Source organism: Simochromis diagramma, unplaced genomic scaffold (assembly GCF_900408965.1).
Source record: "Simochromis diagramma unplaced genomic scaffold, fSimDia1.1 OVJJ01000646.1, whole genome shotgun sequence".
In the NCBI taxonomy this organism is placed as follows: Eukaryota; Metazoa; Chordata; class Actinopteri; order Cichliformes; family Cichlidae; genus Simochromis; species Simochromis diagramma.
In genome coordinates, this window is record NW_024387279.1 from 2171906 (window position 1) to 2196152 (window position 24247).

Genomic DNA, 24247 nt, shown 5'->3' on the forward strand with positions numbered 1-24247 from the left:
CCACATTTCTGGATTTTAAATAATAATCATTTAATAATGAGACACAATGATGAAATAAATCCATGAAGGAATTTAGAAAGTGTAAAAAATTGAATTATTAATGTTGTTAAACTAAAGTGATCTACAGACAGACAGAAAGATCAATTGATGGATATTACAATTGCTTAGATTATCGAGTGTAATAAGTTGGACAAAGTTTACAAAGCGATATTTCAGGTGTGATTCTGTTTTTACTGTTTCCTCTCTGACAATGAAACTTTTTCTTTTTCACAAATGAAACTAACGTTGGTTATACACTGCTGAGTCTGTAAAGAAGAAAGAGTTTTATTTTTAGTGGCTTTAGCATTTTAAAAAAGAAAACAAATGTGGCTGCAATTTGGAGGAAAATTCCGAAAATAATCTCTGTGCAGAGTTTGGTGGTGTCAATGCTCCACTGGGGATTTGGAGGTGGGAAACGAAGGCTGGAGCAACATGAAAGATATTTAAAGTTATAAAAACAGCAATTATTCAAATGTGTGTCAGTGAATTCTTAGAGAGCATGTCAGGAAGATCTTTAAAAACTTAATTTAATCTGGAATGACAAATAAAGAACATTATTGTTGTTGCACATTTTAATGATGTTTTGGGGATATGTGAGGAGGACAGATAAGGAAAAAGGCATCATCACAATATCACAAAAAAAGTGATAATGTATGAATATGCATCACATTAATGAAATGTAGAGTAAACCTGTCTTCTCTACACGTTTGACTTTACGTCGTTGCAGCTGGAACAATAAATCACCTGAAAGTATGAGAGGTAGAGCGGAGTTCTCAGAGTAGGAGGACGCGTTGTGGTCCACTGACTGAGCAGAGCTAATACACATCTGTGAGTACGAACCCTCCCCTTTGCTCTATCTCTCTTGTTCTCCCACTTTCCCTTTGTATGTGTGTGTGTGTGTCAGGGTTGGATGGCCCGACTGAGCTGAGTAAATGTGACCAGACTAAGTGTGTGTGTCTCATATCAGTGTGTCCTTGATCGCTCTCACTGTATGGGGCACTTTAGTCCATTCTTCACTGGCACCGGGAGGCATGCCTCTCCACACACACGCAGACACACACAGTATCCACCTGCACACATGCATGCATGTACAGCTACACCCACACACACTCAGTGTTTTGATGTAAACGCAAGTAGACGAGGGGTCCAGTCAACCGCTCCGCCTCCGTGTCTCTCCCCCTACCCTCCTCTCTTTTTCCCTTCGTCTTTCATTGCCTCTCTCCCTGTGACATTTTTAACGGCATGTCACGCAACCCTGTGCTCATGCACACGCACACACCATGTCGTGCTCTCTGCCAAAGCTCTGCATCTTTGTCTAGGGAGAGCCACTTAAGCACGCTCATATACGCACATATTCAAACACAGTCATGTCAGATTTTTTTTCCCTTCTGCACACACACACACACACACACACACACACACACACACACACACACACACACACACACACAAGCAACTTAAGCCATCTTCCTTTCACCATCTCGTGCCCTCCCTCCTCTCTGGGTCTCGTCTGGTCTCGTGTGTGCGTGACTGTGGCTGGCTGTGGTGAGGGCAAATTAGCACAGCGACCCAGTTTGGTACCAGAAGAGTCAAGACATCAGCGGAAGATATACTGAAAACTCTCCCTTTCCACTGCAAAAACTCACTTTGTGCTCTGACACAAAAAAATACAGGGTATAAAGGAGCACCTCCAGCTGAGGATTATCACAAAGTAAAAGAATTCTATTTTCTCTTCCTTTTCATGTTATTTCCTCCCTTTAAAAGATCCTATCTCCACAACCTCAGAAAAAGTACAGCAGTGTGTTACATTAAAAATGTGGATAAAATCTGTTCCATAAACAAAACATGAACTCACGGTGGGTTTTCCCTCCACCCCTTTCCTCTGCTTTCTTTACTGGGCTCTGTTTTGCATTTCTCTGCTGCTGCTAATTGCCTGCAACTAATTATAGAAGGTCTGTATGTGGCCCTCTGAACCGGACACACACTCACTCACACACACACACACCGTTTCCTATGCTTTTAAACACATTTTGACAAGTAGCTCTCACTGTGTCGAAGTGAGAGGGGGTTTGCCGCTGGCCTCAGACACAACATAGATTTGTGGGTGTGTGGATGAGTGCGCGTAGATGATGGGAGGAGGAAGGCTAAAAGGAGGGGGATGCTAGCAAACCGGTGTTGCGTGTCTCGTTCGGCTCGTTTAGCTGACAAACTGCTTTTAGCGTTTAATTATCCAGCGCTGTATGATTAATAGATTTTAATTACTGTAACCCAATTGCAACCTGAAATATGTACAGGTCTCTGAATGAGGTCAGCCTATCAAATCCCTGGCAAGGGAAAATCAAAAAGGACAAAACAAACTGAGTGTGAGGGCAAACAATAGCAGATCAAAAATCTTTCCATCTTAAACCTCTCACTTGTTTTTTTTTCATCAGCGAATGAAAGAAGAAAAGCGAGCTCGGGCAGACAGGCGGCTGTTTTCATCAGTATTTACCTCCTTGAGGAAAATGTTAGACCTCTGAAAGGCTTTTGACCAGACCTTGAACTTTTTCGTTTCATTTAAAATTTTCTTTACATGATCTGCAGCCGGAGCTTCAAAGAGACTTTTTGATTCGTTAGAAAGGTTAGAACCTTTCCACATTCGTGCGTTGCTTCTAAGGCTCTTTGCATTCTGCACACACGCTGCTGCTGATGCTCCGAGGAAATGTTCATATAGCTAATTTACTGTGGAACTGCAATGCGTGCACAATCATTTTCCTAATCAGAAGACTGAATAGCACTGATAATTTAAAAAGCGATCTGAAATCTATTAGTAGTTACTTTGTAACTGAAGCTGCCTTTTACACAATTACTTTTTCTCCATTGCTAACATTGAGACCAAACAGCACTTATGGAGTTTAGTGTTGACGACCTTGAAGTAGGATTTGTCCCAGCTGACGGGAAACTAGTGACAATTCCAGTTAAATGAGGCAGTGCACGATGAGTTGTTGGTTTATCAGACATGGTGCTGTGAAAAGAACCAAGTGGCAGCTCCAGGTCTGACAAATGAACCTAAAAACTGCAGTGCTTCTGATGACTCCAAAAGAAAGTCCGTTCCCATAGATTCCCAAGTTAAAATGCTTAAACTTTTGATCATTACAGGCATATTTACACGTTGGTCCAAAACATGTTTTTTGGCATCTATGGATATAGTTTCCACATTCATACAAACTGCAGATTAAAGTTTTCTAACAGCTCATCCATAAGGGTTAAAGTTTTGAAATGAGCTCAGCATAAAAGGTGTCAGACTACCGTGAACATGCAATCAGAGCATGAAAGAAAGTAACAGTAGCGAGTAGAGTGAGATTTTACTCAATTCTTCATTGGCTCATGTTTAGTAGATATATTGGATAATAGTTACAATGTATAGTTCTAAACTTCATATCCCATAATAACAATGGTTAATATGTAATAAACTGTCAGGTTACTACATTTCAGTTAACTATCATTTACTGGACACAATCACTAGAAAAATTCTTAATGGTAACCATTAACATTTGTGCTTGCTCTAGTGTTTATGAAACTAAGTAAATAGTTAATAAACTGGAATGAATTTGATAAAATTGTAAAGGATACGTATAATACCTTTAATATATGTACAACAATTAAAGAGCACATTCTAAGTAGGCAGGTAGGGTGGAGTGTAGTCGTGGTGGTCTGGGTAGCTCACTGGCATTTTTCTTTCACTTCAACTTCAAGCTGACGAAGTTCAGTTCAAATTACATTCTTTGACAATGAAACCTTGAATAGAAATTGAATAAAAAGTAATGCACTCATGTCCTGTATGCTAATTAATCTTTAGTTTAACAACAAAACTTGAAGCAAAGTCGTTTTCCATTAAAATCACATATCACAAATTCAGACATACAGATTAAATTGGTCAGTTGTGACACAGTGCAATAGGATGTAACATTTAAGATAACTTTAAAGAAAAAATGTGATGCGTGTTCATAACATGCAATGTGTTTGCCTTTGCACTTTCAGAGCATCAATTATTACTCAAGACACCCAAACCTGTTCTTCTCCTGTTGACGTCACATGTGCAAGCATGTGCAAGCAAAACACCTGGAAACCAGCAGCAAAGTAAAAACCACGAGCTAATGGCAAACTGCCATGTTTTATAACCCACTTCATCAGGTTTAAGTGCACAGCCCCTGCTGAGCAACAGTTCACCTCTCTCTGATTAACTTTGTTCACCTCCAGCTCTCTCTGGAGAGTTAACAGTGTGGGTCACCCTCATCTCGCCGTCCACCATCTCATCCTAACGCAACAATTTCCCTCGAATACTTTCTCTGTTTTTGCAGCATTTGAGCATTCTGTGGTCTGTTAAATGGATTTCCAGTTTTTGTTCAGGAACAATAGCAAAGGTTTTAAGTTGACAGTTTTTTTATGGAAGTACAAAAAATATACTTCTTACCATGGATACTATGGCTGCACAGTTAAATAGATCTCTTTGTAAAGTACTTCCTTAATGGTTACCACAGTCGGCACATGTCATGAAAGCTGACCTATAACTGAAACCTTGAATGCATGTTAACCTTTCCTAGGTCGCTGTTTAAGGGTTAGGGTTAGGTTCAAATCTCTCCCTTTATACCCAGAGAGAAACTGTGCAGCCAAAATTCATGTCAGAAATCATATTTCAACTCTAACATCTTCCAGGTTTGAAAACTTGCCGTTTATCACGAGGTAAAATGCAGCATAACAGAACCTTCCAGGTACAGTTATCTGTGTCTCATGAGGCAGGCTGTCTACTAATTGGAAAGTTGGTGGTTTGATCCCTGGGTTCCACATGTTGAAGTATCCTCAGGCCAAATACTGAACCCTAAGTTACCCTGGAGTGGGTTTACTGGAGTTCACTGGAGTGTGAGTCTGTGTGTGCATGTATGAATGTGTGTGTAAATGGTTGAATGAGACTTGTGACTTGTGAAAGTGCTTTGAGTCCTCAGATAGAGTAAAGCAGTTCTACATAAGCAGCAGTCCATTAACCATTTATCTAAGGTTAGGGTTGAGTTTTTAGCTTTTGCTAAATTGGCTAAGAGTTGGAAACTATCAGATCAATTTGGTGAATAGGCTTTTTTTTATTAAAGAAAATATAAAAAGTGTCTGATGCCCTTCACTTAGAATGGTCATTTTCTTTGTTTCCTGATTTTCAAAACATGAAAAACGAATAAAATGTTTTAAAAATGACACACTATGATTGCTCAGAGCAGCAGCTTTGCCTCCACTGCAAAGCTCCAAATATAAATACTACCAAACCAAAAGTGCAAACACACCATGCACCGTAAAGACTTATCGTCAGTGGACTCATTGTAGACTTACCTATGCAGGAGTCCCTGTGCTCCTCAAACCCAGCCGAGCACACGCACCTCCCGATGGGCACCAGCCATTCCCCCTCTGCACTGCAGTACATTTTGGGTGTGTCCCTCTCCTCAGCGTGATCCACACACTGACCTCTGACCTCTACCAGAGATGATGAGTCAGCCCCCGTGACCACGTCAGTGAACACAGCCAGGTTACGGTTCACGCCCACACAGCGTTTGTAGTACACCCTCACTGAGGTGAGGGCGATGCAGGCGCCAATGTCCTGGAAGGCCAGGTAAAAGCCCCGCCTATTGAGAGGGCCCACACCGCGCACCTGTAAGAAGACAGGACAAGCAATTTTTCTTAAAAGGCAGGAATGCTCTTAATTTTGCAGGAACTTTCCTGTGCACAATTTAAAGCCCAAAGTGTACATGAGCATGCATGTAGTAACTTTCTAGAGTTTAGAAAGTTGTTTTATTTATTTATTTTTTCATAAAACATAAACAGTGGTTGATACAGAGGTTTCTTAACAAAACAGGTGGAACAGTATGAATGCAGCTGTAATTTCATCTCTGGACCCGTGTTTGGTGTTTTGCTTTGGCAGCAGTCATTAATCAACTGCTCCGCTTCCGACCATAATGAGGAAACCGATGATTTTACATTTTTATATGCTTGTTTTTCATAAGATATCACATCACAGTTGACTATTGTTAACACCAAGGAGCTAATTTACAACATTATTTTAAAACTTTGCAGCAAAAGCATCTAAAAATAGACAAAAACCTTGTTCTTACTAGTAGACAGATAGAAGACTGGCCACCCCCTCAGTTTGTATACTCTGAAACAAGCTGGGGTGGCACCTTTCCCTTCAAAGCCACTTACACTTTTTTTTTTTAGATTGGTTGCTTCTCACAAACATAAGGTTTGCACAACATGTGGCTGTGCTCACAGCTTAATGCCTGAGATGACAGGTTTTTTTCTTCTCGTAAAGGAGACACAATAAATAAGAAATATTTTGTTATTTATATATTATTCATCTCACAGAGACAAGTACAGTGGTATAAAGAAAGCACCTATTTTCAGTGTGTAAACTCCCAATGCTAAATGTCTGTAGATTGCAAACTGCTGTATTCTGTTTTCTTATCCCCTCCAATTCTTGTACATATCTGCGGTTGCAGTTATAGGACAAACGACAAATGAAGCCCAGCATGATTCAGTGAAGCTCACTTATGTCCAGTGACAGTGGTACTGAGGTAAGTTGTTGAGGATATCCTGAACTCTTCTGTCAGTAAGCACTGCTGCTAGGAGGAGTTAGTGAACCTTTCTTTGAAGTGGACAGTGATGGGGAATAACAGAGTACATGTTACCGGCGTTACGTATTTAAAATACAAAACATGAGTAACTGTATTCTGTTAGCGTTTAAAAAGTTGATAATTAGAATACATTTACTTCGTTGAAATAAATGGATTACATGGCGTTCTTTTTCTCTTTTATGTATATATTAGGGGTGCAACAATACTCGTATCGGTATTGAACCGTTCGATACAGTGCTTTCGGTTCGGTACGCATATGTATCGAACAATACAAAATTTTTAATTTATTTTATCAACTTTTCTTCTGACTATGCTGTCTGTGTTGAGCGCTCAGTGGATCTGCGCTCGACAGTGCAGCCTAGGCGGAGTAGTCGAATGCAGATTCACTGACTGCAGGGCAAGCTAGCAAGACAGAAGCTAAGCTCTCCTTGCAACATGGCAAATTGAACCTCCCCCACCCTCATTAAGATCTGGCGTTTGGAATTATTTTGGTCTTCATGTGAAGTATGACCCTGAAGATAAGCGCGTCATGGACAAAAGTAAAACAGTATGTCGGATGTGCCACGCAATGCTCAAACTGCGCTAACGCAGTAGTTCCCACCAACTACTGCGTTAGTGCAGTTTGCTTGTTAACGTGTTGACGCCGTCCAGCCCCATGCACGGAGCGAACCGCGGTAGCTCGTTAACGGAGATTTGCCGTGTTGTGGCGTTAACATCATTTCAGATTAACGCTGACAGCACTAGTGGGAACAAAATGAATATGACTGCACATTTACTCCGACAGCATCCTAGTGCAAAGACAAGTGGAAGCAGACAAAAACAACAAGTACGCATGCTACAAACTTTACCCGAGTCATTTAGACCAGCGGTCCCCAACCCCCGGGCCTCAGACCGGTACCGGTCCGTGAGTCGTTTGGTCCCGGGCCGCGAGAGTTGAGGCTCAGGTGTGAAATGTATGGCTTTCAGGGTTTTTATCGGTTTTCAGTGTTATTTTGTTATCGTTTTTATCGTTAACTCGGTTTTCCTGGGTCTTTTTACGTGTCTTCTTTTTTTCGGTACCGGTACTAGTTTTATTTTGTTGTATTTATCCGTGACACCTTAAAGGTCGGTCCGTGAAAATATTGTCGGGCATAAACCGGTCCGTGGCGCAAAAAAGGTTGGGGACCGCTGATTTAGACAGCCGTTTGCACATGATTCTCCTTATGGGGACCTGATATGTTTAATATGCTGCTGAGAATATAGCCCAGAAGAAGTGTATAGTATAGCTTTTATTTTGGAAAGAGCCATTTCTCTGTAATAAACTCTCTTTTCCAAAGATGAGTGATTCCTCAATCAGATAGATTTATTTATTTTTATTACTTTGTTGTTTCAGCAACACAATTTAAAAACTGTACTTTTGAGTTAAAATATATATTTATAATTTTAATAAATGACAAATTAAAAAAGCATGAACATTTTTTTGTATCGAAAAAATATCGAACCGTGACACCAAAGTATCGAACCGAACCGAACCGTGAATTTTGTGTATCGTTGCACCCCTGGTGTGTGTATATATATATATATATATATATATATATATATATATGTCTTAATTAATATTAATGTTGGTGGCATCAGTTACACAATGGACCTTGAGCCAGCACAACCGAGCCAGCAGTGCACGGGCAGGAATGCATTTCTTACTTGAAAATTCTGACTCCACCTCATATTTCACTAGCTGGGCCCACGTCCTCATTTTAGGTTTAACAGCGTTTTAGTAGGTAAAAGTGAACGCTTTGACATGAATTGAGCTACGGTTTGGGGAAGGCCTCGAAGGGGACTGCCGATGGCTCCCGGGCCTGGCAGATCCCCATGCATGAAATAGAAATGAAGAAGTTAAAGAATTGAGAACAAGGACGGAGGGAGGGTGGGGCATGTAAACGAGAATGAACAGCTTTCAGAACTGGGGGAACCTACATAGATGACAACTGGAAGGTGAGTATTTGGAGGCGTGGTCCTGCTCCTGGTCCTGGTCCTGCTCCTGAAATTCCGATAGATAATCTCCAATTAAAGAAGAAAGGGACGGGCGAAATCTGACTGTACAACCAAGCTGCTCTCAGAGTCAAAAGACTCCACCTCAAACCTAAAGAAACATCTGGAAGTAAGTTCTTGTTTAAAAAGTAACACTAGCCTACTGCAAGTACCTTGTTTTAGTTGTGGTAGCTATCTGGGTTATGTGCCACTTCAGTATCTCCGATGTATTATTGCTGTGTGATTTATTACTATTACTGAAGGGTACTCACCACCGAGCTAACGCTGTTAGCTGACGTTAGCTGAGGTTAGTTCTGTAGTGGAATACTGCTGGAAATGGATAGAACATTGGTGTACTCGGACACTTATTCAAATTCTTATTCTAATGCAAGAATGTAATCACATTGTTTATCATAGAGAAAGTGAGATTTTTAGGTCCCAGCTATGCCACCTAATTGGCTGGCATGGTGTTAGCTGTTGTTGTTTAGCTGGCTCACTGTCAGGTGTCCAGAGACAGGAGGGTTGCATGTCTAATAAACTGAAAGAGCTATTGATTATAAGCTATACTACATATGTGGCTGGTCTCTAGCTACAGACATAAAACACGGTGGATGGCGCCATGTTTGGCGATGGCGATGTCCATCTCAGCCACTGTATTCAATATGACGGGGAAACATGGCAGCCTCCACAAACCTGCACTCGCTCTTGATTATTTTTAATGGATTAATTCTACATTCATGAGAACGCATTAGCTCAATTTTCATTTTTTCTATTAAGCAACCTCAAAACTGACTTATTGTGCCTTTAAAAGGGACATGTCTAAATGCTGAAAAACCATCACTGCTGCACAACCAGTAGCTTTGTTTGCACACCTAATTGATGAATTAAATATGCATTTCACCATCAAACAAACTCATCAAGCTTATGATGCATCAACACTGTTTGCTAATTAGTCAGCTAATTATGAGTTTTGCTGCTCTTTCCAGGTTATCAGGGGGCTGCTTCTGTAGCTTTCTTGTAAGAATTAAACATATGCTGTGCAATCATGGATCAGCATTTGTCATGAGGCAAAAATTATAATTTTCCTGTGTGCTACTCCTCCCCACTTAAACATAGATGCACATTAAGTGATCAAGTGATCGTTTACTCCTCACCTTACACAAGTCTAGGATGGTTCATAGAGGGGATCGGGCGTTTGCGGTTGTGGCGCCGAAAATGTGGAATGATCTACCTCTCCACATTAGAAAGGTCCCAACTGTCACTCTTTTTAAATCCCATCTTAAAACATATTTTTTCACTTTGGCTTTCGATACTGCATGAGAGTTACTAATTATTTTTATCCTAATTTTCTTTGAATTTTCTTACCTGTTGTTGATGTTAATGTCATTATTTAATTATTACTTTGTACAGCACTTTGGTCAACTCTCTGTTGTTATTAAATGTGCTGTATAAATAAAAAAATAAAATAAAAAAATATAAAATTACTTCTTTGGATTCATTTGTGAAAGTCACAGATTCTCTACAATATATATCATTAAGTATAATTATTATAATGTAATTCATTTATTTTTTAATGATCTAGTAACAATATTATTGGCCACAATAATATTTGTAAAAATAAAAATTAATGTCTACATGAAAAAAGAAACTGAATTTAAATACTCTAATTAAATATTTCTTTTAATCTTTTTCCTGCTGCAAGGTGATATGGTGAGATGACCTGAAACAAGGCAAAAATTCAGCTTTAAATTTCTAAATCTAAGATATAAAAAGACTACAGTTCCTGTTGTGGAACCTCATACACACTCCACTGTTGTGAATCCTAACCTCAGTCATGAAAATGACATGTTTACACCCAGATAGAAAAAAACATTTGGGCCTGTTATAAGCTTCACTGTCATATAAAATTTATAGCTAAAGCTCTTTCTGATAGCTAATTTTGAGGCTAAGTCACACCACACTACTGGCTCTCTCAGCTGTGTTAATGTGGTTGTTATATGGCCTTCTATGAGACTCAGAAAAGGCTTCAGTATTGCTGAGTAACATTCTGTTTGTATTAGTACAATTAGAACACTGTATTGCATTTATACAATGGTTTCATGAAGCTTGCTAACCCAGCTTGCTAGCGTTAGCTGATAACTAAGTAAATGTCCTAATACTGATTGTTCTGCTTCCAACAGAGTTAGGTATCAATAATAGTGTAGTACCACTATCCTATATCAAATTTGAAGCTGTTGTCAATATCAAATCACATCTGAAAACACTGAGCCAAGTGCTGCTATTTGTTTTCTCTCACAGCTGTGCAGACGCGAGCTCAAAACAGTTTGAGTGACGTGACTGGAAGAGGCTCTCCTGTGGATGTGGATGCTTCCAACTTGTTTTGAACTTGTGTGGAGGTGTGCATGCTAACTTACAATCCAACGTGAGATTTTGCTTTGAAAGCCTGGACTGACATTCACCTGTAGTATTGCTGAGTTACTCGTACCTCTGTGTTGAGTTTGAGTCGTCTGACTCCCAGGTCCACCCCTGTGAAGCTCTCGTCAGCAGCGATAGTGTCGATCTTAATGAACTGGTTCTCCCGTATGGCTGAGCCCACCGCTCTGTCAGACTCGTAGTAGTACAGGTTGAAAGTTTCCTGCAGAACCGATATGGTGTCATAAGTACTGCACGCTTGTTCATCATATTACAAAATCAGAGGTATGTTGGAACCATATCTCCATGCTTTGCAAAAGCCAAAATACTGATGCAAGGTTCACATAGTCTGTCATTTTCCCTCCCAAAGGTGGCATTTGGAAACAATTTCTACAAATAATGTAGTCTTTTCAGTTCCTCTAAAATTTGTTATTTTCCCTCCCAATGCAAGATGCTATCACCACCACAGTAATTCAAAAATGTTGTTCTTATCTTATTCTATTACCAGTCCAAAAGTCAAGTTAAGGACTCATGTACATAAACAAGTTTGTCAAGTCTTGCTAGCACTGGAGCACTTTTGTGTTGAGAACTTCTTGTTGATAAATAACTAAGATTTAATAAGTAAAATTTGACTATCAGTGTTTATTTTATTAGCATCATTTTGAGTAAACTTCACAATAGTCCCATTGTTACTTCTGGTTAGCTTCCTAGCTATGGCAAAGCTTTCATAAGTCTATATTTAGATCATTCAATGAAGTAACAACACAGCCTCAGAGCTGCAGCTGGTTCTCATTTTCTCAGGTTTCGGATGGTCATAATTAGTGTTGTGATGAAAAATGCTTTAATTTTAGCACATAAGACAGACCACCAGATGGCAAATGTTTGATACCATTACTCTGAGTTGACATAATACTCAGAATAATGAGCATACTCAATACAGTGAACACAAGTTACTCTGTGTGCATTTTCTTTGCCAGCTTTAGTCAACAAATGTTGGACTTCACCCACCCACCCCCCCCCCCCCTTTCCTTCCAGTCTGTCTGTTACCTTGCAGGTGCCCAGTACTCCAGGCATGCTGTTACAGTCTCTCAGGGTGAACTTGACCTCGATGTAGATCCTCCTGGCTCCTTCCCGAGGGATCCAGCCTGTCACCAGCCAATTGTTCTGGCTCGGGCTCATCACGTTACAGACCTAATTCAGAGGAAGATCTGTTGTCATTTCACAGCTTCTATTTGGAACATGTACATAAAAGTCATTTGCCTTAACATTAGTTTAGAATAAAATAAATAAATAAATAAGAATATTTCCACATAAGAATTTTAAATGGGGAATAAAAAATGATTATTTTTATTGCTAGCTCTGGCAGGCAATTTTCTAATTTAATTTGTTATTGTGAATTAATATTTAAGAGCAAATAATTAGTATTTAAGTAAGCAAATTGTTGAAATTTTTCATTTTAATAAGTAAACTCTAAAGTAAAGTGTTTATAAACTACACAAATGTCGCACATATATTTGCATTTTGTTATTCTTTTCTCAATTTGAATTAATTTCATTAGCTGGGACCACGTCCGTCCGGCCCCATTACACCATTCAGGTAAGACTTTCAGAAAAAAACTGTGATGTGAGTTGAACGATGGAGAAAAACAAACAAAAAAACAAAAAATCATCCCTATATTATTTAAAATATTATTTAACAACATCTAGAAGTCCAGGACTGGTCACTTAACACCAGACCTTTTGATGTAAAACATCTCAGCATCTACAGTTACGGCTGCAACAGTTTGGCTCAAAGTGACTGTTCCTGCAGTCATGATGGGATTGCTCAGATTTAGCCAGTATATAGAAGTCAACTCAGAAAAAAATAATTCTATCAATATGTTTGTCGAATAAATGATTGTATAAGCTGATTTCTCTTATTGTTCGAGTATAATAGCTTTATCTATGGGAACTGTTAAGTTAAAGATAAGTTAAAATTTTTCAACTTTGGTACATAATGTGGAATTGTAACTTTTGCAGTATTAGTAGTGCACCATCTATATAACCTAATAAAATAAAGAACTGATTTATGATTAATTAATTCACAGTTTGTGTTTTAAAATCAAACTTAATTTAGATGGAAAAATCCCAGTTTCCCCAGGATCAAGGTGAAGGTCTTATAACAGTTAATCCTAACACACTCAGCCCCACAGTACAATACGAACATTACACACCTGGTATGTGTGGATAGGACTGAAGTACTCGTCCATCTCATTAATGGCATCCCACTGTGGAAAGAGAGAGCACGACAGAGAAGCAAACATTCTCAGGTTAGTCAGACGTTCCTACATTTCTCAGATTCATAGTTTCTATTTCCTACATGATCATGCATTCTTTTGTGATCATTAGTTTTGACATCAAATAAAACATGAGGCGACTGCCGTCACAGAGGCGGCAGTCAAGCAGCAGATGCGTCATGTGCTGTATATGAATCTCAGAGAATGTGAAGAGCAAGGTCTCAGTTTCCAGATGATTGGTGGTGATTTCAAACCTCATTATCTTGTGCGTGTGTTGGAGTGACAAATGTTTGCCAGTCAGAAAAAACCTGACCTTCACATTCTTTTTCTCCGAAAAGCATCTTTTTTCTCGTTTTTAATCTGTTAAACTTAAAGATCTTAAATATGCTGATTCATTCCACCTGATCGTGCTGGTGCACGATACACACATGCAATCACAAGATCTACATTTCAGCATTGTTGGAATTCACTTTACGGAATTCCGATGAGGCGCATTTCCTTTAATGTAATGCGCCTCATGTACATGCATGTGATCTGATTTACACTGTTTACTGAATACCGTTGGTGGGTAATTATAGCATTACAGGAGGAATAGTAAGTGCAATGCTTTGGTATTTCCAAAAGTGCTTATGTGTGTTACACTTCCTTGCATCTACATTCAGCCTTAGATAGAAAGTCAATCACAGGAAGCCCCTTTCACTCCTTTCCTGTATGGAGGAGGCAGATATACAGTACCTGTCAGCTGAACTCCTAAATTCGTCTATCTACAGATACCCAGAAAATGTTCAGATTTTATGAAGTACAATAAACAAGAATATTAAGTTCAAAATCATGTATTTAAATGCACCATTGGGCACTGTTCTGCGTCTTTCCAAGAAGAGGCCTCTGCCTTACTAAACATACCGCTCAGACTATTTTTGTATTCACAAGCACAACAAATGTAAACGAGGCATTTTAATTAGCATCCATTTGCATTTCATTTCACATGCAGATATGCCTGAAACTGTATAGCTGGTTGACACATAACTGTCAAATCAAATTTTTAGTCAAATTAGTCAATGTGAGGGTCTAGAATCAGATTTCAGTGTGGAAGTCTAATTCACCTGACTTTATGATAATGATGAGTGTACAGGTAAAATACACTTTACAATACTTCATAAGCAGCTAAAGAGAACAGAGACACCCAAAGCACATACAGTGGGGCAAAAAAGTATTTAGTCAGCCACCGATTGTGCAAGTTCCCCCACCTAAAATGATGACAGAGGTCAGTAATTTGCACCAGAGGTACACTTCAACTGTGAGAGACAGAATGTGAAAAAAAAATCCATGAATTCACATGGTAGGATTTGTAAAGAATTTATTCGTAAATCAGGGTGGAAAATAAGTATTTGGTCAATAACAAAAATACAACTCAATACTTTGTAACATAACCTTTGTTGGCAATAACAGAGGTCAAACGGTTACTATAGGTCTTTACCAGGTTTGCACACACAGTAGCTGGTATTTTGGCCCATTCCTCCATGCAGATCTTCTCGAGAGCAGTGATGTTTTGGGGCTGTCGCCGAGCAACACGGACTTTCAACTCCCGCCACAGATTTTCTATGGGGTTGAGGTCTGGAGACTGGCTAGGCCACTCCAGGACTTTCAAATGCTTCTTACGGAGCCACTCCTTTGTTGCCCGGGCGGTGTGTTTTGGATCATTGTCATGTTGGAAGACCCAGCCTCGTTTCATCTTCAAAGTTCTCACTGATGGAAGGAGGTTTTGGCTCAAAATCTCACGATACATGGCCCCATTCATTCTGTCCTTAACACGGATCAGTCGTCCTGTCCCCTTGGCAGAAAAACAGCCCCATAGCATGATGTTTCCACCCCCATGCTTCACAGTAGGTATGGTGTTCTTGGGATGCAACTCAGTATTCTTCTTCCTCCACACACAACGAGTTGAGTTTATACCAAAAAGTTCTACTTTGGTTTCATCTGACCACATGACATTCTCCCAATCCTCTGCTGTATCATCCATGTGCTCTCTGGCAAACTTCAGACGGGCCTGGACATGCACTGGCTTCAGCAGCGGAACACGTCTGGCACTGCGGGATTTGATTCCCTGCCGTTGTAGTGTGTTACTGATGGTGACCTTTGTTACTTTGGTCCCAGCTCTCTGCAGGTCATTCACCAGGTCCCCCCGTGTGGTTCTGGGATCTTTGCTCACCGTTCTCATGATCATTTTGACCCCACGGGATGAGATCTTGCGTGGAGCCCCAGATCGAGGGAGATTATCAGTGGTCTTGTATGTCTTCCATTTTCTGATGATTGCTTCCACAGTTGATTTTTTCACACCAAGCTGCTTGCCTATTGTAGATTCACTCTTCCCAGTCTGGTGCAGGTCTACAATACTTTTCCTGGTGTCCTTCGAAAGCTCTTTGGTCTTGGCCATGGCGGAGTTTGGAGTCTGACTGTTTGAGGCTGTGGACAGGTGTCTTTTATACAGATGATGGGTTCAAACAGGTGCCATTCATACAGGTAACGAGTGGGGGACAGAAAAGCTTCTTACAGAAGACGTTACAGGTCTGTGAGAGCCAGAGATTTTCCTTGTTTGAGGTGACCAAATACTTATTTTCCACCCTGATTTACAAATAAATTCTTTACAAATCCTACCATGTGAATTCATGGATTTTTTTTTTCACATTCTGTCTCTCACAGTTGAAGTGTACCTCTGGTGCAAATTACTGACCTCTGTCATCATTTTAAGTGGGGGAACTTGCACAATCGGTGGCTGACTAAATACTTTTTTGCCCCACTGTATAGTCACCTCTGGACATCCATCCTGTAGCTAGCGACAAGTTCATAGTTAGGGTTAGATTTACATTTACCCCCAATATGGAGTTTTTAAATTTTGGCTTACCAAAAGGGAACTCTTATAAAAAGTAGGACTGTAAGACCAATGTAACATTTAGTTACATTATAAAATTTTACAGGTGGCTGTAGCTCAGGAGGTAGCGCAGGTCATCTACTGATTGGAAGGTTGCTGGATCGATCCCTAGCTCCTCCAGTCTGCATGCCAAGTATCCTTAGGCAAGGTACTAACCCCAAATAAGAGTCTAAATGTGTATGAATGAATTAGGAAGCACTAAGAAGCTTAAAAGACAGTGCTTGTGTGATTGGATATATGTGGCATGTTGTATAGAGTACTCCAGAAGAGTAGAAGAGTGCTATACATGGATTAGCCTGTTCACCATTTAGTCTCTGCATTTTAGCATGTATCTAAAATGCAACCCAACTCTAACTCTGTTGGATCTTAAAAGCTGAATATCCAGGTGCAAACCTGTGTTTCCATGGAGGGAACATAGGCTTGCACTTTCACACCTGTTGAGCATCAACTCATTGTGCTGTGTATTTAAGGGCCAACTGTGGCAGTCGTTCTCTGCCAGTTCATTATGTTCTCTGCCAGTTCATTATGTCCACTCAGTATCTTTATCTGTCTTCTATTTCCTTGCCTGAAGTCTGATCCATTTCCATTGCAAAATCAGCCTCAAGGAGTCGAGAGTTCACAGCCAATCACAAGCTTTTGTCGGTCTCACAGATACTCTCTGTGGATTCCTGCCATTCACCTGCCCACTGACTCACCATCGACACTCTGCTGCTCACCTTGGATCTTCCCAGAACCCTGTTCCAAGGACTGTTCTCCTGCACTAACAAGTAAGACCGCAACTTGTCCACTCACTTTATTTTGGCAATTCTCTGACTGAGACCAACTTTATCTAATACTCTCTTTCTCCTTTTCTACAGATACTGCCCCAGTACTCCCTACTGCCTGTCACTGAACTCTCTTCATTTGTAAGTAAACATTATAAAACTCTCAGTTGTAGTCACAGTCTGCTCTTTGGGTACAAAAAAAGTTCAAATCATGATAGAAAAATGACTCCGGTGATGGCAGTTTCAGTCTTTCTGTGACACAATGACTGATCCGGACATGACACAAATCTAAAATAGCCTCCGGCTGACGTTTATGGTTCCAAGATGGTGAATACAATTGGGTTCCACTGATGGCCCAGTTTGTGACATGTCAAAGATTATTGCATTATATGTGAACTGTATTAATTGCATGAAATAAATGTTATCATATGTTATCATATCATGGAAAAGTCATTTAAGATAAACACATGTGAAGTTCAATTTACATGTAAGCACCTATTACAATCTAGTCTAGACTGAGTAAACTGCTGTATAGAAGGACTTTATATATTCTTCCTACTTATAGTTTTCTCTGTATGTGCAAATCCACTTGCTCAGAAACATCATACACGAAGATGAGAGAGGGTACATATCATCCTTCTCGGCTCCTCTAATAGAAATAAAAGCATCCCCAGACTTTCACTGAGGAAGTGGGGATATTCTGTCAACTGGTTTATTCATGGTAACATGGAGACTCAATTGTGAGATGTCAAAACTTCACGCAAATAACCAGAACTGTAGGGGAATGTGATTTTGAGAGTAGCTTTCTTCCTTTTTCATGCTTTTGTTGAAAAAATATTTTTGCATGTTACATAAAGCAAATAGAGGTCCTTATAAAGGGTGAATTGTTCACAAGGGTGATTTGTATGGAATGAAATGGGTAATTTTATAAATAAGAAATCAGTTTAATTGTAACTTTTATGTGAGATCTGCCATTTACCACTATTCAAACTGATGATTAACTATGTAAACTCCCCATGGCATAGAAATTCATAATAACTACCATTGGAAAACACAAACAATATCAAAGACAGAAAACGATCTTCTAAACTAAAGGAACAATTGGTGCCATAAAGCAGTATGTCAGCAGTAGACACTACTGCTGACATACTGCTTTATGGAACATTACTTAATGAATGAACACCACATTTGCAAAAGATATTTTGCAGCTTTTCTCGCCCCAAGACAGCTGGGATAGGCTCCAGCCCCCCCCCACGACCCTGAAAAGGATAAGCGGCAGAGAATGGATGGATGGATGTTGCAGCTTTGATGAAGATGTTGTACAGCTCTTTCTAACATGTATGTCCAAAACCTCCCATATGTCTTTCTTGTTTTTTAGGTTGAGATGTGGCCCAAAGTCTACCCTTGCTATGATGGCAGAATGGAGAAAACTCCCCTCCATGGCTGACTGCAGTGACCATACCCTCTGAAGAGACAAGTGGACCCACTTTATCCCACCAAATGCACAATTACACATTATTACAGAGCCACTGTCATTATAACAGAACCAGGTCACTAGCGTTCAGTGATGGTGTGACTGCTAATGGTATGATACATTTTGAAGTGTACAGGGCTGTGCTCTCTGCTTTTATTCAGACGAATGCTGAAAAATACAACCCTGAATGGACAGCACGTCACAGTACAAATAGATAATATTCGAAAGCGTACTGCAAAAGCAACACAAGAGTTTTTCAAGGCAAAGAGAAAGGAGATTCTTCAATGGCCAAGTCGGTCACCTGAACTGAACCCAACGAGGCATGCTTTTTAGTTTACTGAAGAGAAAACAGAAGGGAGAGAGACCCACAAACAAGCTGCAGCCAAAGGTGGCTGCAGTTAAGGCCTGGCAAAGCATCTCAAGGGAGGATACACAGCGTTTGGTGTCCATGGTTCAACACTTCAAGCAGTCATTACTCAAAACAATCCTTTAAGTTGTGATGTCAGTTTTTCCACTTACTTTTGTGTCTCTGAAAATGTGACACTATGTATTTCCAAAGCAGTTATTGACATACTATACAGTTTAAAATCCACTCGATCTGTACAGAGGCAATAAAAAAAACAAAACAACAACAAAATGTGATTGTCCATTTGCTTACGGCCCTGACTATACGTTGCCCAACTGGCACCCATATTTCCTACACTATTTCCTGGGTAAAAATCATACCAGTTCACACTGTAATTGCACACGACACTTTGAGACAAATTTTGAGTGTAGCTGTCAAACTCAGCAGCTATTGCAAGCTTCTTTGTTTTGCTAACAAATATATACTTTTTAATCTTTGTGCCACGTCAGCATCAACAGGAAGTATTTACTTGTCATTTGTTATCCTGACCCTAACCTGTGAAACCTTTTGCATACAATGTGACTATCAAAGAATTTTAACTAAACTATGTGAGAAATATTTGTATAATTTCAGGAGAGAAAACTTTTTAAATCTTTATTTTGTTGCAGACTTTGAAAGTGTTTTATTACATGGTGATCACTGACATTAATGTTCACTCAGGTAACGCTTCTAAATAACTACTCAAACAAATGCCCAAAGGCGTCTCATGAATGTACAACTATGCATCAAAACACTGATGGGTGGGTGCTGTGTACTGAAACGTAATGACTTCCTCCTTCACCAAGAGAATAGAAACTCTTCCCATGAGCTGTTGTGGGTATACGTCAGAGGTAAAGTTGATACGTTTGAATCGTCATCACGATGTCACAGAAACTCAGGACTGATCATTCCTGAGTATCACAAGCTTGAGTGAAGCCAATTTGTATGCGTGTTTGAATTAAGTAATGCATGTGTGTTTAACCCCCGGGTTATCCATGATCCTCCTGGGCTGAGAATCCTTGCGCAAGTGGCGAAGTAATTGAAAGGGAAATCGTTGACCCCAGGAAGCTTGGGGCCGACCCCCAGCTGAACTCAACCTCGGATAAGACGTCTGGGTTTTCCGTAGAAGCCCTTCAACTTCTTTCCTCATCCTGAACTCAATCTGTGCCCTCCCTCCTTTCCCCAGATTCCTCAACACATGCCCCCCCCCACCACCACCACCACTAGATAATTAAGATGTAGAAAGCCTCAACCAACCTCACCCTTCCCTGCCATCCTCATCCTCTCATCTTTATCAGTTAAATTGAAACTGTCCTTGAACTTGTAAAGACCCCAGCTAATTAGCGGGGTGTATACCTCTCTATCTCCCTCATTATTCCTGTCTTGCCATCACTGTGCTCTCAACCTTTTTTTTGGTTACACTTTTCTTGGGAAATCTCAGAGTTTAGCTCCTGGTAATTTTCTTCTAGCGTGAAAAATCACAGCAGCTGACGGCAGACTGTCAGGAGGTTGGAGCGGTTCGGCAAGCAGGGAGGGAACAAGATTGAACCAGATTGCTTGTACTTTAGTTTGGAGAATAATGGAAATCTTTGCAGCTCTTCCTCAGCAAACAGACAGGGAAAAGAAGAAGTGAAAGATTCAGCAGGGCATGTTTATCTTTCTGAGAGCACGATAAGGGAGTTTTCTATCACCCCAACAACAGAAATGCAGTGCTTCACAAAGCGGCCAGCTGACAGTGTGGTGTAGGTGCGCGTGGTATTGTGTGTGTCAGACAGAGTGAGAACGAGTGTGAAGTACAACAGAGGCACAAAATGCAGCAGAGAACAAAATTAATTGGCTGTAAATCACACATCTGTTTCCTGCCTTTCAGATCATCAGATCTCTCATCAGGAGGAAGCAAATGTGACAGACGGAGAGTAAAAAGCCACTCGTATTTTCTGAGGTTTTAGGTCAAAGTACTTCTGGACTGCAGCATGCATCAAAATGACAAATGTGGCAAAATTCCTCTCCAATATAGTTTGCTTTATTTTAGAAATCCAGACAATGTACGCCGGAAATATTTAAAGTGCCATGCCACGGTTTGACTGGATTTTCTTAAAGCACATTTTTTAAACCACATCAAAATAAACATGACCATCCTCCACATCGTTAACTGGGGTTAAAAGGCAAAACTGCTCAGGTTTGTTCAAGTGATAAAGATTTTAAAAAACTATTTCTCTCATCTGCGGAAAGACAAATTTCCATTTTCTGAACCAAATTTTCAGTGTCCTCAACCCATTTATTAAATAAGTCACTTTTTAGATAAGCCTTGAACAAGTTTCACCTGTTAAGACACTGAAATATTTAATGTTTTTATAGAACTTTAAACACATTCTCACTCATTCAAAACATTTTTTTCCTTGAGTTTTATTCACTTGAGTTCATAGTGGTAATCACACTTAGTGCCAATGATTCAATGAAAGCCAGGTCAGCACTGGCTGAAGGGGTGGAGATTAATAATTGCAATTGTAAGAGGCTGAAGACGGGAAGGAAGAAAGAAAGAAAAAACCCAGTGACAGTTCTTTGAGATGAAACTGAGCTACTGCAGTAGAACATGTTTTTATTCATGGTTTGACAGCCCGTTACTTTAAGGTCTGTGAACTTTATCTAATGGGTTAAAGCTTTGCCAAAAGAGTAGCCGATTCAATAAATTAGCTCGGTGGTGGTGACGATTTGATCCAGAGAATATAAGTTGGCACTGCAACAAATCAGAAAAAGTGTAAGTTAACTGAGGAATGAATCTGCAAATGGGGGAAATCCATAGAGGTGCAGGGAGGACATGTGTGGGAGGAGGAAAATGGTCTAAAGTTTTTCATGAGTAGAGATTTGGACATTAATCTCATTTTTATGGCCAAAAAAAGAACTAAATACAAACAGCGTCCAGGACAGAAAGAACTGTGTTGTCTGCGTGTTGGACTGTAGCCTCAGGTTTATACTGTTAACTGGTAACTATGAGACAATGTGTCTGATATCATTTAATGGAATAACAATAAAGAAATGTAACCACCAGTGCAAGTAATTACTTTTTCTGGTGAGTAATGTGTTGTATTATTTAGAGAAAAGTAATGAGTAATGTGTAATCCATTACTTTTCTTGAGTAACTATACCAACACTGATAAACAGTTTGGTACAACAGTAAACAGAAGAAGCGATAAGGCAGAGTGCTTGATAAACCACCGACTGTCTGTACCTCAGTCCACCGATCTCCAAAACATGCCCTGAAAGGACAGATAACATGACTGATATATCACTTCTTCATTAGGAAAAATAACAAGCAAAGACAAAGTGATAAAAAAAATCCAGGCTGGTGATAACTTCTCCTTATTTATTGCTAATTGTGTTTCCAATCAGGATGTCATGGGGTCACGCAGTCAAACAGCTCAGCCTCTGCTAACTCTGCGGCAATTATTTCTTCCCTGATCCACATTCTTTGATTTATCCAATTCTTTACACTCCCTTTCTCTCTTTAATCTCAATTTCTTTTGTTTGTCTCCGTCCATTTACTGTTTCCAAAGAAGCTGCCATCTAAGTGGCCGGGAGATCAGAGAAGCTGTTGTTAAGCAGAATAAAAGCGTTTGTTAAAGCAGTCGTTTCTAAGCTGCCGTCTACATCTTGCGGGTCTATTCTCACAGAAGTTGGACGTCCTGTACCATGAAATCTATATCAGTCTATTCATAATGTGTGATATGAAAGAGAATGGATGCTGAAAAAGATAACAGAGAGAATCAAAGGCTGACTCACAGATATGTAGAGAGGAAAGGAGTTGAAAGGAGGGGTTATTGTGTGCTCATGACTGTAGCATAAACACACATGCTGTCGCAAGGAGTCTGCTGTGCTGATGAATAATACGTCCTGCTCAGTTTCCACATCTCATACAAGTTTCCAACCAAGTATGCTCCAGGCTTCAGACCACACAAGCAAACAAAGTGTTGTTGAACTGATCGACGTCTTAATGAAAAATAAAAAGAAGACTGAGGCAAAAATGACACAAGTTCTGTTTCTCACTGTAACCTATCAGTATGTCCCCTCTTTTTGTCCTTATTTGTATTTTCCTCCAAGCCCATGTTTATTTACATAGACCTCCATCCATGTGGTTACAATGAAATAACCTCAGATGCCCTGTTCACCCTTATATTGCATTTGTAGTTTTGACTAATCCTGTATAATCTGCAAAAACATAATCAAAATAAACAGTAATAGCAAATCATGAACACCTTGATTGACACTAATGTGGCAGCTGTTACAATGAATTGAATGAATTTTTAATGTAGGTGGGTGGCTGAACTGGATTTTTCCCAATTATATGAAACAGACAATTTAGCTAAAAAGCAGAAAATCTAACGGAACTTTATTAACTAGGAAATTGCTGCAGTTCCCCTTAGTTTGCATGAATGTCTGCAAACTCTCCCGATTCACTCACCAAGCTGTAGTGCAATGTGAACCATAAACACAGAGCATCTGCCTTCAGAGTAAAAGTTGTGGCTTCATCTTTTACACTGGTCTTCATTTCAAATTTGTGTCACACTTTTTGCAGTTGGAAGGGAGAGGAATGAACGTCTGCAGCAGCGAGACAGAACGTGTGTGAATGAGAGAGAGAGACAGGTATAACAGCGAGGAGCAAGGAGCAGAGCTAATAAAAGCTGATGAGTTCAAATGTGCACATGAGAAGTGAAGAAGACAGTGCAGAGAGGTGGAGAGGGAGGAGTTTCAGGGGGGATTTGTGACAGCATGGACAAGTTAAGAAATTAGTACATCAGAGGAACAGCACAGGTTTGGAGACAAAGTTAGAGAAGCAAAGGCAGGATGGTTTGGACATGTGCAGAGACGAGATTGTGGATATTATTGGACAAAGGATGTTGAATGTTGCAGGAAAAGAGAAAGACAACGGACGTTTTTCTGAAAAATGTCATGACAGACGACATGCAAGCACCCTCCTCTGGTGTGACAGATGAGGGTGTGTAAAGGCAGATGACCTGCTAAGGTAACACCTAAAGGGAGCAGCTGTAAGAAGATGAAGAGAAAGAGTTGACTTTTCACATTTTCAATACGACTTGGAGAGTAGTTAGAAAGTGTTTACAGGCAAGTTGGTGTTTTACATCCAACCTTTTGGCAGTCGCTGTAATCAGCTTTTTTTGGCAGCACCATACAGTTGTGGTCAGAAGGTTACATACAATTTGGGGCTTTAATCATTTCTTGAAACTGTTCTTTTTCCCCGGGGGACTGATTGTACAGCATACATCTTAAATCACTTTAGAAAACAAGAATCGGGG

General features: G+C 39.9%; 1 protein-coding gene across 4 annotated transcripts in view; it reads right to left on the reverse strand.

Annotated features, from left to right (window-relative positions):
* Positions 1–24247, reverse strand: part of epha8 (eph receptor A8) — a 157898-nt gene that overhangs the window by 65320 nt on the left and 68331 nt on the right. For all 4 annotated transcript variants that reach the window (XM_040003199.1, XM_040003198.1, XM_040003197.1 and 1 more), the window contains exons 3-6: positions 13324–13377; positions 12159–12302; positions 11185–11334; positions 5395–5710 (exon numbers count right to left, since the gene is read on the reverse strand). In XM_040003199.1, coding sequence (XP_039859133.1) covers positions 5395–5710; positions 11185–11334; positions 12159–12302; positions 13324–13377 — 664 coding nt within the window. The remainder of the gene's footprint in view (positions 1–5394; positions 5711–11184; positions 11335–12158; positions 12303–13323; positions 13378–24247) is intronic.